General features: G+C 38.4%; 1 protein-coding gene across 2 annotated transcripts; it reads left to right on the top strand.

The window, feature by feature from the left end:
• The first annotated feature begins 2,612 nt into the window (after window positions 1–2,612).
• On the top strand, window positions 2,613–15,043 carry ndufab1b (NADH:ubiquinone oxidoreductase subunit AB1b). Of its 2 annotated transcripts, XM_057817994.1 has the most exons (5): window positions 2,613–2,826; window positions 9,835–9,951; window positions 10,019–10,106; window positions 14,401–14,505; window positions 14,589–15,036. In XM_057817994.1, exons 1-4 carry the CDS (start codon window positions 2,626–2,628, stop codon window positions 14,490–14,492), a joined length of 498 nt encoding a protein of 165 aa, XP_057673977.1. In that variant the 5' UTR covers window positions 2,613–2,625; the 3' UTR covers window positions 14,493–14,505; window positions 14,589–15,036. The 2 variants fall into 2 exon arrangements, with proteins under 2 accessions (XP_057673977.1, XP_057673976.1); XM_057817993.1 differs by having other exon boundaries at window positions 14,401–15,043.
• Window positions 15,044–17,271: the final 2,228 nt, after the last annotated feature.

Here is a 17,271-nt window from a genome sequence, read left to right as displayed (position 1 = left end):
TTATTTATGGTATCCAAATTGAAAACTTAGATGTGAATACATTTTTGGGCGTTACATTTGACAGTAAACTGACATGGAAACCCCACATCAGACATATAAAAACAAAAATTTCCAAGAGTCTCTCAATTATAAATGAAGTTAAAATTATCTTGACGAGAACACACTCCGCACTTTATATTGCTCTTTGGCTCTCCCATTATTCTCACATTGTGTTGATTGTGTTGAAGTCTGGGGAAACCCTATCAGAGCATAAATCCTTTAGTCACCTTACAGAAACGCGCCGTACGGATCATTCATATGGTCGGGTTTCTTGAGCACACACATAATTTGTATTCACTCAAAGCTGCTAATATTTTACGATCTTGTGAAGTATAATACTTCAATAATCCTCTATAAAGAATTTAACAAATTATTACCAATTAACTTGCAAAACCTTTTCACAATGAAAGAGAGACCTCATAACTTAAGAGGATATGTAAACTTTAAAATACTAAAAATTCGAACAACTCGTAAAGGTTTTTGTGTGTCTGTGTGTGGCATGAAACTTGTATATATATATATATATATATATATATATATATATATATATATATATATATATATATATATATATATATATATATATATATATAAATATATATATATATATATATATATATATATAATATATAATAATCTGGAAATGCAACACAAGCAATGCCAAACTATCTACAGATTTAAACGATTATACAAATTTACGGTCTGGTCACAGTATACTTGTATAAGGTCTTATTTATATCAAGAATCTGTCTTGGAAGGTGTGCTGGTTGTTTCTTACCATTGCTGGTGTATTGTCTGTTACCATTGTTGGTATTGTTATTGTTGTCATTTATAATTGTTTGTCTATGTGTGTGGCCTTTACCATTGTTAGTATGGTTTGACTTTCATTTACCATGATGGTATGAAATTGTTTTTTGTTTGGGTGTTTCCTATGGTAACTTCATCACAAAGGACAAAATTGTTTACAAAAATGTATTTGTACAAAACTGTTTGAACTGAATTTTTACTTGGCTACAATATGGAATGTACTAGCAAGAAACGTTTTTGTTCTTAATTAAATGAAAGTTTTCTTCTACCCGTTCCTTTTCAGGCATGTACAACCAATGCAGATTCTTGACTCTTTACATCTTGTCCAATGCAGATTCATGACTCTTGATAAGGTGATGATACTGGAACTTTTGTTTGGTGCTGTTCCAGTGAGATTTACGAAGATGACTGCCTGAAGAAAACATCAAAATTCCCCCAATCCTTGATCATATGGGACTGGATGTTAGGCAAAGGTACTGGGGAGGCTGTGGTTAAATCTTCCATAAATACACAAGTTTCAATTGAAATTATAGACAGCTTTCGTATCCATTCAATTGAAAATATGCTTTTCATTTTCCAAGATGACAATGCATCGTGCCACAGAGCTAAAACTGTTAAAGCATTCCTTGGAGAAAGACTCATCCAGTCAATGTCATGGCCTGCAAATAGCCCAGATCTCAACCCTAATGATAACCTGTGGTGGAAATTGAAAAAAATAGTCCACAGCAAGGCTCCGACCTGCAAGGATGATCTGGCAACTGAACTCAAATAGAGTTGGCACCAAATTGATGAAGAATACTCATCAAGTCCATGCCTCAGAGACTGCAAGCTGTCATGAAAGCCAGAGGTGGTGCTACTAAATACTAGAAATGTGTTTTGATTGTTATTTCTTTGTTTGTTTCTCATGATTCCATTTTTTCCCCTTCAGAATGGAGTGATTCCATATATTTCCCTGCACTTGCTTACATTTACTGACCACCACAATGTTTTTTATTCATTTCTTTTAGTGTTTCTAAAGACTAAAGAGTTGCACTTTTGAACTAATTCATTATTTTTTTAAGCTTTTTATCTGAGTTCGTTCTACATGAAAAATGTCTGAGTGACTGCTCGTCCGTGACTGGTGATTCCATACTTTTTGCTTGGGGTTGTAGTTGATGTTGCAATGTTGCGTAATTTCCTTAATTCGTTTTGCTGCTGTTTTTTGTTATATGAGCTGTATATATTTGCTGTCTTGACAAGAACAGACATGGCCTGAAATAAAGGAATGAAATGAAATGAAAATAGTTATGGATTGATCAATTTTCAGCCGATTTCAAACGACCTGGTTTTCCATAAATGTTTAAAAGCAATAAATTATCAAGATACTTAAAATTAATTTAAATATATATTTTTTAACTTACAGCCTGAATTGTAGCCACATTGATTCGGTTTGTCATAAACATTTGCAAATCCGTCAAGCATTGAACGAGTTAAAAAAGGGGTGAAGCTGGAGATAAATAATGGTAGAGGAAAATTTGTTTTTGGGGGGGGGGTGTGATGCCTTTCTGGTGTGGTCTTTTTTTATGGTATTTTTTTTGATGGTTTGAATTATTAGTTTGAAAGTCAATAAAAAATACGGGGGGGGGGGGGTTCAGCGAGTTAAGAGAACTTTATTGTAAAAGAGACGCTCCATTTTCTGACCCAAGATGGCCGCTATTAATTTACGCCGCCGACTCCATATTTGGACTTCTAGCCCTTTATATATATCTATGCCTTGGCCCGTCTTTTACTTCGCGGTGCATGCTGGGAGCCAACCGACTTCTATCCGTCATGGCGTCCCGCGTCCTGCACCAGTGCGTCCGCTCTCTCGCCCGACCCTCGCTGCGGCTGCTCTCCGTCAACCTGACGGTGAGAGCCGCTCCGGTCCCCGCAGCAGCCGCCCTTCGACCTCTATCCTTCGCCGCCGCCAGCCGGAGGACGCGGTGGCTCGCCCAGAGCTCAGTGAGTGTCCGGTATCATTGAGCTGCTGTGTGGCCTAGCGTGTGTCGCCGTGACCTACCGACGCCTTTCAAAATGCATTTACGTTCAAACAGCTTGTGAAAGTTTGTGCCGGATAACAATTTGCCGGGTTTTACCATTTACAAGTCACGCAGTTGACATTTGGTCGGAATCAAGGATATATATATATGTGATATGAAATGGCGAGAATTGCGATTGGCTAGGCTTGCTTATAAAAGATGATTCATTTAAGTTGCCTTATTTATGCATATAGTATTGTTTTTGAAAGGCATCAATGTGTTTTGAATTGAATTATTACAATTCATAATTCTTTTTTTTTTTTTTGTAGAGACTAAATTTTTTTGCTGACGGTCGTTATTAGGATTAGCACCTTGTACATTTTTTTTAAAGAGCTACACCAATAATTATCAAGAGTCATTGTTAAACGTTAATATTATTTAGAATAGCGAATTGTGGAAATTTGGCAGTCTGTCCACGTTGCACACTATATTGTTGCCTTGACATACGAGTTGACATTTTCCCGTAATATTCTCAAATGATCAACCCATTGTAGGGCTGCAGCTATCGAATATTTTAGTAATCGACGGAAAATTCTAATGATTAATGGAGTAATCGGATAAAACATACATTTTTTGGTGAAGAGCAATTATGAATATACATGAGAAAACAACATATTTTATTTAATATTGAAGCATATATGTTTGAACCATGTCTTTATTTTCGATGTACATTGTCGAAAAAAGCCAACAATTGCATCTCAGATGTAACTAGAATAAAAAAAAAAGACTAATTCACTGCTTTCACTCAAAAAAACTTAGATCTTATAAAAAAAAAATGTATGTATATATATATATATATATATATTTCTTACCTAAAAATGCCATTACGCTTGATAACACACATGTTAGGTCTAAACTTAATACTTGAACTAAGAAAACAACAAAGACCTAGGGGAGGATGAAAGGCAAGGATCAGACAGGAGACGGAAATACGTTTTTACGCTGACGGCCGTCAGGAGGAAGGTTGATGCGGAGCGAGTGGCTCACAACAAGCTTCTCTAACCTCCCCCTGAGGAACGCAGCCTTTTATTGAAAAGTGGGAGAGCATTCATTGCACATGCGTAAGTTTTGTTTTATCGAGAAATAGCTGTTATTGTATCATTTACTGAGAACAGAAACCCGAATGAAACATTATGGTGACGCTTACTGAAAACAGAAACCTTACTCTTTTCATTGTGTAAGCACTAAAGCACAAGTGAATAGACTGTTACATGAGAAAACATAATCATAACACCTAGTTTTAAACACACATAATTGCATTAATTATTGTAAATACTGTTAGTGTGCAAAAGCATTAAAGCACATCTTACAACACATCACTTAAAAGTTGGGTGTTTTTCCCCACGTGTTTCAATTGAATTTCTATTTGTGTCAAGCTATTTTTTAGAGCTGTCCCGACTAGTCGACGTTGTCGACGTCATCAATGACGTAAATGCGTCGACGGGCAAAACATACCGTCGACGGGTAATGAAGGGTTAAAAAAAATTACATGCGGATAAAGTTTAGAATGGTGGGCGCTCGCGATACAAGCGGTTGTTACTGGCACCCCCAAGGGGGCCGCTGTTATTTCAATGTGACCGCCGTTGTCAGATTGAGCAAAGAGGAAGAAAGTAGGCAAGCGAGCGAGAGGGAGCGAGATCGATGAGTTGGTAAAGTGCGCGGGTAGCGCCGAGTTGAGTGGCTTCATCCCCCATGTTTTTGTTTTGATCAATAAAAGTGTCCATAAAGAGCCATCCGACGCCTTTCGGTGTTTTATGCACGCCGCCACCCTCCTGAGGAGGAAATCGGACGAACCCAGACGAACCGACGACAACGAGCCAAGTGAATCGCCGGTGAGGAGTTTAAAACACCGCCAATTTCCAAAAAGGGCAGAGTTGGTAACACGTGAAAGCGGCATAAGACAAAAAAGCGGACCAGAATAGCCAGAGCCTGGAATTATTTCAAGGAAAATATGGAGGGTGCCACTTTGTGTACTCTTTGCTAAGCTGAGCTCGCATACCACAATAGCACGTCGGCTATGAATGAACACTTGAAGCGCCGTCACCCAAGTGTAATTTTCGAAGACAACAAGAAACAACAAGCTAGCGGATTGTAAGTCCATACAACTTTCTAACGATTTTTTAAATGGAAGTGGCCTTTATGTGCGTCGTATCAACGTGCATTTTTATTTAATAAAATAATATGATTATATATTTTTTTTTAATTATTATTAAATTTATTAGGATCATGGAAGCTCCCACTTGGGGAAAATATATACATATATCCTGTATATATACATAATATAATAAAAATATATATGGAAACACCACTGGCCTGCTTACTGTAATCCATGACTGCACTAATGTTAGTTATTTAATATTATAAAATTTTACATATAGTAGTATACTATAAAATTAATACTATATATTTAATTTTTGCTACTGTGGGTTTGTGTGCCTTTCATTCAAAATAATTGTAATATTTCAGTGTGCCCTCTACTTTATTTATTTTCAGGTTAAAACAAACAAAAGTTGAACAGTTTTTCCCATCCCCCAAAAATGCGGCATGCACACCAGAAAAAGCATCTGAACTCACACAAAGTATTCTGACAATGGTTGTCCGGGACATTGCAATTCATTTTAACATTTTGAAATATATAGACAATGACATACCACAAAAAGAGTAAGAATTGTTTTGACTGCTGTTAAAGAGGTGAAGTCACAGTGTTTCCGTTTACATTTTTTTGCACTAGTTAATGCCGGCAGCATTTGACCTCATTGTTTGTGATTTATTATTGGTATTGATGTTATTTATTTATACGTTAATAAAGAATTTAGATGTTCCAAAATGTTGTGAATTAATAAGCTTGAATAAAATAATCATTATTAAAGTAGTAAAAAAATATATATATTAGATTAGTCGACTAATCGTAAAAATAGTCGGCTGACTAATTGCGAGGAAATTAGTCGTTTGGGATAGCCCTACTATTTTTAAGTTCTAGTTAAGTTTTAAGTTGGTCTAAACTGTAAGTCCTGATAGGATTTTGAGTTTTTGCAGTGTTCAAAATAAATGTATGATACCCTGCTGTATTGGAACGCATTAGGGATCAGTGCTACTTGGTGTTTTATCATGCAATGACTACTGAGCTAAAATTGACAGTTAGCATTATTAAGTTTTTATTTTACACCCTTATCACTCTACAGAGCTATGTTTTCACAGATTAGATAAAGCCTGTATGTAAGACACGTTAGCTACGCATCGACAGTGGTCATAATTAATAGAAACCTAGCCCTACGCAGGGCTAACGTTACGTGAGCAAGTGACAGTAACGTTAAACTTATTTATTAGTGCTTAGAAGTCTACTGCTTTAAGATGGCGGCTGTTTACTAACGGCGCTGACTTTGTCATTTCGCATCTAGCTCAACATACATGTGATCTCTGTGAGACGCATCCGACACTACCTGCTACGACCGTAGCATCATGCGGGCTAGTTTTTAGCAACGTCGGCGTCGTTTGTAGCGGCTGTCGGCTGCAGTAAGTTTTTTTTTTTTTTTAATTGCGTCTTCCTCTACGCACGTGACATCAGCGCGTTGTCCCGCATTAAAAATAGTCGGGGCAAAACGTGATGCTTAGAGCTGTCAAAATTAAACGATTACTCGATGTGAATAAAATTACTTGGATCAGTTTTTAAACTCGAGTTGCTCGAGTATTCGTTTCAGCTCTAATCCGTTGTAAAGTCAAGGTACCATTGTACATTATCTGACGACAATATATATTAGTTTTCCACACTACAGTACTTAATTGCTAAGTCTGGCGTAGAGAAGCTCACCATGTTGTTTTGGGGGGAAAAAAATAATTTAAAATATTGACAGGAATTTTGAAATATGACTAGTGTGCATTTGTGCAAGGGCGTAGGGTTGCATAGGGACAGCAGGGACATAACACTAGAAACATTTCAGGGTGTTAAAATTGTCCCCACCAACTTTTAAGCAACCTTATTTGCATTATATAAGGAATTCAGCTATATAGGGAATTTAGATTGTCTTCTCATATGTTATAAGGGTAGAATTGACCCTACCATTATTAAGTGAATTATTTTCATTATGTTTATGTTTGCTAATAAAACCCAGATGTAGGTTCCAAAATGCCAGAAAGAACCTTTCATTCTGACAATCTCCTCACTCCGTCCCCCTCGCACGCCCACCGCTCAAGCTGGGAAGAAAAAAAGTCACCCTGAACGTTTAACATTTAATCCAACAGGAATTAATCCAAACAATTGTCATCCACAGCATAAACAAAGGGGCAACTGAGAGATAGAGACTAATTCAAGTGAGAATATAGAGAAAAAGGAGACGTCAAAAACTGTTTGGCTCCTATCTGTGACTATGCTTTCCTTTCACGCCAACTGAGCTCCACCGCTCCACTTCCGCGTTATACAGTACGACGTCAAACGTGACTTCACGAACTAGTTTCACAAAATCAAATAAATAATAGTTCCGTCTTCTACAACTAAATAACAACAATTCGTTTTATCGAACCAAATAAATTATTTACAAATTACAATTAACATAAGTAATTACCCAAATTTTATTCTAGACTCCTACACCAGACATTTATTTTGGAAGTTTTCAAAATGTTTCTTTGTAGTGTATCACCTGAACCAATGCACGTAAAACTATCAGTCGATACGGATTTTTTTTTTGCATTGATCATTAAGCCTATCAATTAATTAGGTTCATATTCATGAGAAATGTGGCCCTGATCCCCGTTCACCCAATCTGTTTGGTATTATTAATGTCCCGTCCGCAGCAAAAAGGACATGCAGTTTATGCTGTTACATCGTCCCTACAAATGTTGAGACCAAACCTACGCCCTTGCTTGTGTCTTATTGTAATAGTCAACAATACTTAAAGAGCATACGACAGGAGGAAAAAAAACTCTTAAATAGCATTATTATGTGAATTAGAATCATATTTTGAGACGATTCGACTATATACAACAATTTAGCAAAGCGCAGATGACGAGACATTAGTCTTTTAATCTGCCGGTTAGCCACGCCTACCATTATAGGGCTCTAGCGTCCCCAACAGGTGGATGACGTCAGCGGGAGAATGGGCTCATCGGTTTTACTATTCAGCCCATTGAGGGGGAATTATTCGGAACGAGGAAAACGCAACGAAGAGAGCCGCAAAATGTCATTGTTTCAGTCGCTCTACTTCAATATTTTTACAGGATATTCTTTTTATCCAAGTATTTTTCCCCAATAGCTAAATAAATGGCTTGAGAAGGACCAGTCGAGCCGTCAAGGGGGAACTATTCACAACGAGGATAACGCGACAAAGAAAGCTGCAAAATGTCATTGTTTCTCTTTACTTCAATATTTTTACAGGATATTCTTTTTATCCAAGTATTTTCCCCAATTGCTAAATAAATGGCATGGTCACGACAAATAACAGTCTTGTGCTAAATGGAATATGAAATAATAAAAATGCACTTATTCAGGATGACATGGCAAAATTACTCCATAATGGTCAAAACTGTCGACTTCACCTTTACTGTCGCACCTCCCGAACGATATTTTATGACACCTAAATCGGACATATGTCATTTCCCTTCCCCGGCTTCGGAGAATGTAAACAAACCAAGAGGCGTGACAGCTAGCCGACATGCTAACCCGAACCGAGTGATGTTTCAAAGTCTTCGAAGCGGAAAATCACACATAACTAGCCCGGATTATTTGACATGACGACTGGGTTGTCTATTGTCTTGGCGGATCGGCAAACCGCCCGGCAGAGAGCAATTTACAGTTCGTACCCCGGAGGAGGGCGGCTGCAGTTGTTGTGCAGCTAATGTGCACGAAGAGAGCTTTTTACATGCCTATCAATGATCAAACGTAAGTAGTCCTTTATTTAAAGAAAGTTTGTAGTGTTTACTTTGTAATCGCTGTATTAATATTTGACATAATACAAAACAAGATGTTTACTCACTTCCTCGTAAGTCCAATGGTCCCACAGTAGTAGGGCTTGGCCAATATCCACGGTGAATGGGAACCTTTTGAAACTCCCAAAAGGTGCACACGCCTCTCCTTCATAAAGCAAGATTTTTCTGCAGCCGTTTGGCTGGCGTGATGCGAAAAATAAACGTATTAATCTGCAAAATCAGCTGAATCCTTAGTCCTCATACACAACAGTACGGCTGTTTAGTGAAGAGGACGCCTTCTCGCGTACACGTCACAGCGCCTTCCTCCTCAATGCAAGGCCGAAGCAGGAAGTCATTTTCATGGCGCGGGATTAAAAAAACTAAATAAATATAGCGATCGCTTCCACACACATCCAAGCGGTCCATATCATTCAGGAGCATAAAATACCGCGTGTATTATGAAATAGACATGCTTTTTTGTGTCACATGCACTTTAAACATAGTCTATTTTCATCCTTTTGCAGTGACTTTAAATGAGTTTATCACTAGGTTATGACAAACGTTCATTCGCTGCCACCCTCCCTATTCAAATTTATCGTACGTCTAGGACCATCAATGGCATCCAATGAGTTGAGAAAAGGCATGCTTGAATTCCAGTTTTAACAAGCAGAAAATGCAATTCAGGTTTGTTCACATACCAACCATAAGATGTCGCCATTGCGCTTTCAACCATATCAGACAAAAGTTAAAAAATGTGGATAAATGGTAAATACTTTCTTTTGTATCACTAAGTATGGCAGTGGGGAAATAAAAGCCTGGCAGCCTGCCAGGCTTATATAGCACTGGGGAAACCCTGCATTACGTTTGACCCCATTCCATACTAATTTGACTCTCATGATACACATGGTTTGATTACTGTGTTTGTTTGATCTGAAATGCTAGAATCTGTTCGGATAGTTGTGTAATTTTTAAAGCTGCTTTATAAACTGTACGAACTCATTGACAGTCGAGCTCCCTCCCTGCTCGTTTCCAGGTCTGGTCGGGTGCCCAGTGTCGACAGTACGGGGACCTGCCCCCCCTCACCCTAGAGACAATCAAAGACCGTGTCATGTATGTCCTCAAGCTGTATGACAAGATTAACCCTGAGAAGGTGAGTTGAATTACATGGCGATTATCGCAGACTGTTTGTTAAACCTGCGTGGATGTATCCTCATCAGTTGCAGACGTCATCCCACTTCATGAAAGATTTGGGTCTCGACAGCCTGGACCAGGTGGAGATCATCATGGCCATGGAGGATGAGTTTGGTCAGTGACTTCTTCCTCCCAGTCTTAATTGTTTTCATATGACAGCGTATTAGAGCCACACAAAGAAAAAAAAAGGGCCTATTGAGATAAAGTAATAATATTACTGTAATTTCCCAAATATAACGCGCACTTTTTTCCCCAAAATGTACTCATGAAATCATGGGTGCGCGTTATTCACGGGTACAGGGATGGAGAAAAATTTATCATGATTCATGTTCCAATTGTAAGCATGGACCAGCACTTTTTGTACTATTCGTTTATTATTTACCGGTCCATTTTTCTTATCGTTGCAACAACTTACCTTACTTACTTACTTCTTTTTATGGCTAGGTTGAAACCAAAACGGTTGCGCGACATCTAAAAACGGGGGTTTCCAGGGTAAAAGGGGCAAATTAAAAATAATTCGGGGGCTTAATGCGCCATGAATCTGCTATGGCAGCATATAGACATATTGTTCTATCAAATACAACAGTTATTTTGGCTTAAAATACAGCAGTTTATTTTATAGAGGGTTGCAAGAGCAGAAACTGCTTTTTCAGTCTGGTCTGTGTTTTCTGCCATGTGTACATATATATATATATATATAAAGAGTTTTTTTTTTGTTTTGTTTTTTGACACGGGCATGTTGTGTTGAAGAAGACGTATGCGGCGGTCCGTTGCCGACCATTACGGTACACCATTTCACCATTTTGTTTCGGTAATACTCTGATTGGTCGAATGATTTCGTCTTTGTTAAATTCTGCTTTTTCACTCTTCATAAAGCACAGAATTTCGTTTTTTGAACTCGTTTGAGTCAACGTTTTTTACAACTCGGCAACTATAACAAACAATAACAAACGTAACACAACACAGACTTCCTGTGTCCGTCAACTATATCTGTCCCTTGGGAAACTTAAACCCAAATAACAATAGTTCCTATTGTTACAGTCTACAGCGATGCGCTCTTTCCGATTTCTGACTTCAGTCCTCACTTTTATTTTACCGTATCAATCCATGGAAGAAACATTTATTCATCATGATGAAACGAGCAAGTTATATAGCAGCCTTTAAAAGAAAAGTCACATCTGTTTTGTTTTCTCCTAGATTCTGTTAAGTTGGAGAAGTTGTCAAATCATATTTTTACTAGTGATGCACGATAATGCATTTTTCAGCCGATACCGATAACCGATAATTTCCTCCTCGTTCCAACCGATAACCGATAATGTCAAGCCGATAATTTTATTAAAGATTTATGTAAAATTTTAAAGTATACACAAGAGAAAATATTGCTGTGCAAAAATAATATTGCTCTTTTTTTTTTCAACATCAAATGTGAACAAGTAGTAGTAGTAGTAAATTCCAACATCTAAATAAAGACAGATTGTCTGACATTGTGTAATGGTAAACTTTTGGCAACAATTACTTACAGAGTAAATACATAAATTGCACAAAAATGGCTTTAAAAGTATGCCATTCCTAAAGTATAACATTACTACACAGCAAAAACACAGCTCCTTAAGACTAGTTAAAGTCCCTTGTTTTCAGTGTAAATCTATTGGAAATAAGTTAAATTAACTGCCAGCACTTCAAGTATATTTCACTCAGATTTCTTGAAGAAAAATGGCCAGCTGAAAATAAGATTAACAGCCTTATTTTAAGCAATAAATTATTATACATAATCCTAAAAAAAAAAATAAAAAAAAATAAAAAACTTGTCAGAAATGTTCTTTATTCAAGAATATGTATGGTTCAAAACATTATTTGAAAGCAATTTTTTCTTGATTTAGGTGAAAATGACCTTATTTTTCTAGATGTTTGGGCTTAATAAGAACAAATTGCAATATTTAGTTCAAGTAAGTGGAATAATCTGGCGCATTCAACTAGTCTTCAACACTCAAACAAGATGGGGAAAATTATTTGACTAGATTTAAGAAGAATGATCTGATTAAGACGTCATAAATTTAAAGCGTACTGAATGCATTACTGACTGGATGACTTCTTTGTGTCGTTTGGTGCATGTTACAATTATCAACTAACCACTGTGCCGTCATGATAAACATGGTTTTTTGACATCACCTGTGTAAATGTCCGTGGTAAAACTGATGTGATCGGCATGTCTTTCACGAAGAATCGTGGTCGTATAAACTGCATTATTTTTTCATCCAGGGATTTGGCTATCGGGTCATTTCGGGAATTTCCTCCCGCCTGTGCCCTTCAGTCCGCCCGGCTGACAAATTAGCACCCGCGCCAGGCCTCTGTCTTGAACCGGAGTGGCGGCGGCAGCTAAGTTCGTACCGGATATCCGCCCGCCCCGGCCGGTGTTCTGACAAAATTTGCAACCCATCAAAAATTGCTACCTTGCGGGTTTTGCGCATGCGCGTAACATTAAAAATTGCCGCGAATGCGGCGATTCCAAAGTAAACACTACAAACTTTCATAAAGAAAGGAATATTTACTTAATTTTCATCATGTAAAGACATGTACAAAAGTTCTCAGACATATCCTACCATGTTAGCTGCACACAGTAACTGCACTCCGCGCTCTCACTGCTAATAACTTTGCCGCGTCGTTAAGTATTAATTTAAGCCATTTTCGTGTTGCACATGTATGTTTATGATGTATCTAGTTTAGTTAGCACTTTGGATAACATTGAGAGTCCAATTGAATGTAAAAGAGGGGGTTTTCAGCGCCACAAAAGCTTTGGGAGCAAAATTTTATAAGGGAGCAAATTTTGACAGAACACCGGCTCGCTGCGGCGCATTCGGTGCATGGCTCTGCTCTCATCCTCTACCCGCCTAGGGCGAGGCGGCGGCCTGCCGGACCGGCGGGCTTCGTCGGAAGACAGCTACTTGTCAACTATCGATCTCGTGAGTTGTTTAGCCATAGATGGGAGTTTACCACTCGCTTTGGGCTGCATTCCCAAACACCCCGACTCCGCGAGGACCGCAGCGTCTCTGTATCGTCACAAGCCCCGTAGCTTCCTTTTGTTAACAATAGCTTTAGCATTCGTGCTAGCAGCAGCCTCATATTCGTTCCAAAAATCATTGTGATGCAGTTTTAAATGGCTGCTGGGTTAGTGCTAGTGGTGTTCAATGAGGACGCTTTCTTTAGGCCTTGAGGAACTGTTTTGTAGATGGCGAGAGCATCGTTTATTTCATTTCACACACGGGAAAAGCAACGCACGCTAGTGAAAGCGCCTCAACAGTGTCAACACTGATGTGTAACACCGCCTCCTCTATGACGCCGTACTCCTAAACCCCTCCTCCCACAGGGGCTTCAGAGAGGGGAGGGGTTGAGCAGGCGGCAGTGAAGAAGTGGAGAAAACTGCTTGGTTGCGCACATTTGGAGGCTAAATCAAGTATATAATTATCGGATTGCATTATCGTTTGATTTTTTTATTATCTGTATTATCTGTGTGACGTCATAATTGCCATTATCGGCCGATAATTATCGGTAGCCGATATTATCGTGTATCTTTAATTTTTACCATACATATTGTCAGTTTACGGTAATGTTTTGAACTACCAATGTGCTATGCTTGTGCTGTGTTTCACCAGTCAGTAAAATGACATTTCTGTAACTACACGAGCTCTGTTTTCTTGTATTCTTCTATTTATTGGTGCTAAAATTAGGGTGCGCGTTATACACGGGTACAATAATTTTCCCGAGATTTTACAAGTAAAATTTGGGGTGCGCGTTATACACGGGTGCACCTTATATTTGGGGAAAATACAGTATATATGTTCAGTGATCCCTACAATATTACATGATTAAAGTCGTAATTCTGCGTAACTTTACATAATGTTATGAGAAAAAATGTAGTATTTCTAGATTAAAGTAGTTATATTACGTATATATTTCGTATATATTGGATGCAGTGTGGCTAATTCAGCAAAATGAACAATGAGAGCGTCTCGTTGAGGCTGTATTTTAAAATTTGTCTCACAAATAAGGACATCCTTAATACATTTTTGTATTTTATGCACGTCTACATCAAACTATGATGAATAGAAGGATTCATACTAGCTTTATGCACTTCATGTAATATTAAATTAGTAATAATAATAATAAATTAGTAATAATAAATTCGCTATACTGCATCCATAAATGTTACTTAAGGTAAAGATTTAAGTTTGTAATATTACATGAAAAATGTAAGATTAATACACATTACAATATTATTGTCATATTACGACTAATCTCGTATTACCTAGAACGTATGACTTGTGTTTTTTTTTTTCTTTGTGTGGCCCTAATACTCAGTTGTACTTTCAGTAGTAGTCTTTATCATTTATTTATTTATTTTACCTCACAGGGTTTGAGATTCCGGACGCAGAAGCTGAGAAGTTGATGACTCCCTCGGAGATTGTACAGTACATAGCAGACAAGAAAGATGTATATGAATAAAAATAAACTCCAGGCAAGTTTTGAGGGTTCATATACGAACCAAATCTTTCCAGAATTTGACTTTTGGTTCTTTGACACACAATGCAACCTCCACAGGAAGATGACACCGAATGATTCGTCCACGTCCTCACAGTTGGCGCTTATCTATTCACGGTGTTGTCGGCTTCTGCTGCCGCAGCGTCTTGCTCAAATAAACTGTCTTCGTTGTCCCCGCCATACATTGTATCATTTTTTGAGTTGACCAATAAATACATGACCTTGATGTAAAAGTTTTACTTCACATTATTGAATGACGAGTAATGAGGTAAATGATTTTTTTTTTTTAAATTTAAAAGCTAGAATGTTATTTAAGGCCATAACTAGTGTATTTGTTTTGACCAATTTTTGACAATTATTCATTCAAAAATATTAAAAACAATTACAATGTGGACATCACACATACCATGCTATACCAAATGATATATTGTGCCCCACATGAACCAAAACATATTACAGAAAGTAATACATTTAGAGCTTGTTTACATACAGTGGGGCAAATAAGTATTTAGTCATCCACCAATTGTGCAAGTTCTCCTACTTGAAAAGATTAGAGAGGCCTGTAATTGTCAACATGGGTAACCCTCAACCATGAGAGACAGAATGTGAGGGATGAAAAAAAAAATCACATCGTTTGATTTTTCTGGCTGTCAAAGAGGTCTAACTTCTAACGAGATCTCACGAGGCTCCACTCGTTACCTGTATTAATGGCACCTGTTTTTAACGCCTTATTAGTATAAAAGACACCTGTCCACAACCTCAGTCAGTCACACTCCAAATTCCACTATGGCCAAGACCAAAGAACTGTCGAGAGACACCAGGGACAAAATTGTAGACCTGCACCAGGCTGGGAAGACTGAATCTGCAATAGGTAAAATGTTTGGTGTAAAGAAATCAAGGGAGCAATTATTAGAAAATGGAAGACATACAAGACCACTGATAATCTCCCTCCATCTGGGGCTCCATGCAAGATCTCACCCCGTGGCGTCAAAATGATAACAAGAACGGTGAGCAAAAATCCCAGAACCACACGGGGCGTTAGTGAATGACCTACAGCGAGCTGGGACCACAGTAACAAAGGCTACTATCAGTAACACAATGCGCCACCAGGGACTCAAATCCTGCACTGCCAGACGTGTCCCCTTGCTGAAGAAAGTACACGTCCAGGCCCGTCGGCGGTTCAGTAGAAAGCATTTGGATTATCCAGAAGAGGACTGGGAGAATGTGTTGTGGTCAGATGAAACCAAAATATAACTTTTTGGTAGAAACACAGGTTCTCGTGTTTGGAGGAGAAAGAATACTGAATTGCATCCAAACAACACCATACCCACTGTGAAGCAAGGGGGTGGAAACATCATGCTTTGGGGCTGTTTTTCTGCAAAGGGACCAGGACGACTGATCTGATCTGTCTAAATGAAAGACTGAATAGGGCCATGTATCAACAGATTTTGAGTGAAAATCTCCTTCCATCAGCAAGGACAATGAAGATGAGGCATGGCTGGGTCTTTCAGCATGACAATGATCCCAAACACACAGCCAGGGCAACAAATGAGTGGCTTCGTGAGAAGCATTTCAAGGTCCTGGAGTGGCCTAGCCAGTCTCCAGATCTCAACCCCATAGAAAATCTGTGGAGGGAGTTGAAAGTCCGTGTTGCCTAGCGACAGCCCCAAAACATCACTGCTCTAGAGGAGATCTGCATGGAGGAATGGGCCAAAATACCAGCAACAGTGTGTGAAAAGCTTGTGAAGAGTTACAGAAAACGTTTGGCCTCCGTTATTGCCAACAAAGGGTACATAACAAAGTATTGAGATGAACTTTTGGTAGTGACCAAATACTTATTTTCTACCCTGATTTGCAATTAAATTCTTTAACAATCAAGCGATGTGATTTTGTTTGTTTTTTCCCCACATTCAGTCTCTCATGGTTGAGGTTTACCCATGTTGACAATTACAGTCCTCTCTAATATTTTCAAGTGGGAGGACTTGCACAATTAGTGGTGACTAAATACTTATTTTCCCCACTGTATTAGTGCTGAACAATATTGGAAAAAACTGACATAGCGACTTTTGGGGGGCTTACGATTGAGGTATTAAAACTACATTTTCACCAGATGCCTTGAATAGCTCTTTTGGGGAGACTTCGGTTGACTCACCATGACCACATTGTATTCATATACCGGTTAATCCAGGTATTGACTAATCCGAGTAGATTTGTGTACGTCGCCCTCTAGTGGTACAACGCCATTACTGGGGCGTTTACATTGACGCTGGGCTGCAAACAGTAACACCAGGTGCTGTTGACTGTGTGCTCCAGGTGGCACACCTCAGCTATGGAGGACAGGGTACTTCCGGTCATTTTCCTCTGATCATAAAGAAGTGATCCAGGAGGCCACGTCTCTTGCTGCTTTTATGAGGAAAAAAAGCTTGTGTGTTTAAAAAAAAAAAAAAATTTGCAAATCTGGGAATGGGACTACTGCGATCCCTCAATTATCTCTGTTAATGGGCTCGAAATGTAAAGTGAAAAACTGCGAAGTAGTGTCACCACCACACCCCATATTTTTGTGTGTATAAAACCAATAAATATACGTACTGCACAGCTTTACCAGCTTTACCTATATCACACAACAGATCGTTTTACACATGCATTAGGAGACTTAATTACACTTACTGTAACAAGCCATACATGAGAAACTGATTTTCATTGAAAATTGTTTTTATGATTTGCAAAATAACAAAACACCATA

The sequence above is a fragment of the Corythoichthys intestinalis genome, chromosome 16, assembly GCF_030265065.1.
Source record: "Corythoichthys intestinalis isolate RoL2023-P3 chromosome 16, ASM3026506v1, whole genome shotgun sequence".
NCBI classification, from domain to species: Eukaryota; Metazoa; Chordata; class Actinopteri; order Syngnathiformes; family Syngnathidae; genus Corythoichthys; species Corythoichthys intestinalis.
Note: the sequence above shows the minus strand (reverse complement) of the source record. Positions and strands in the feature narration are given on the sequence as shown.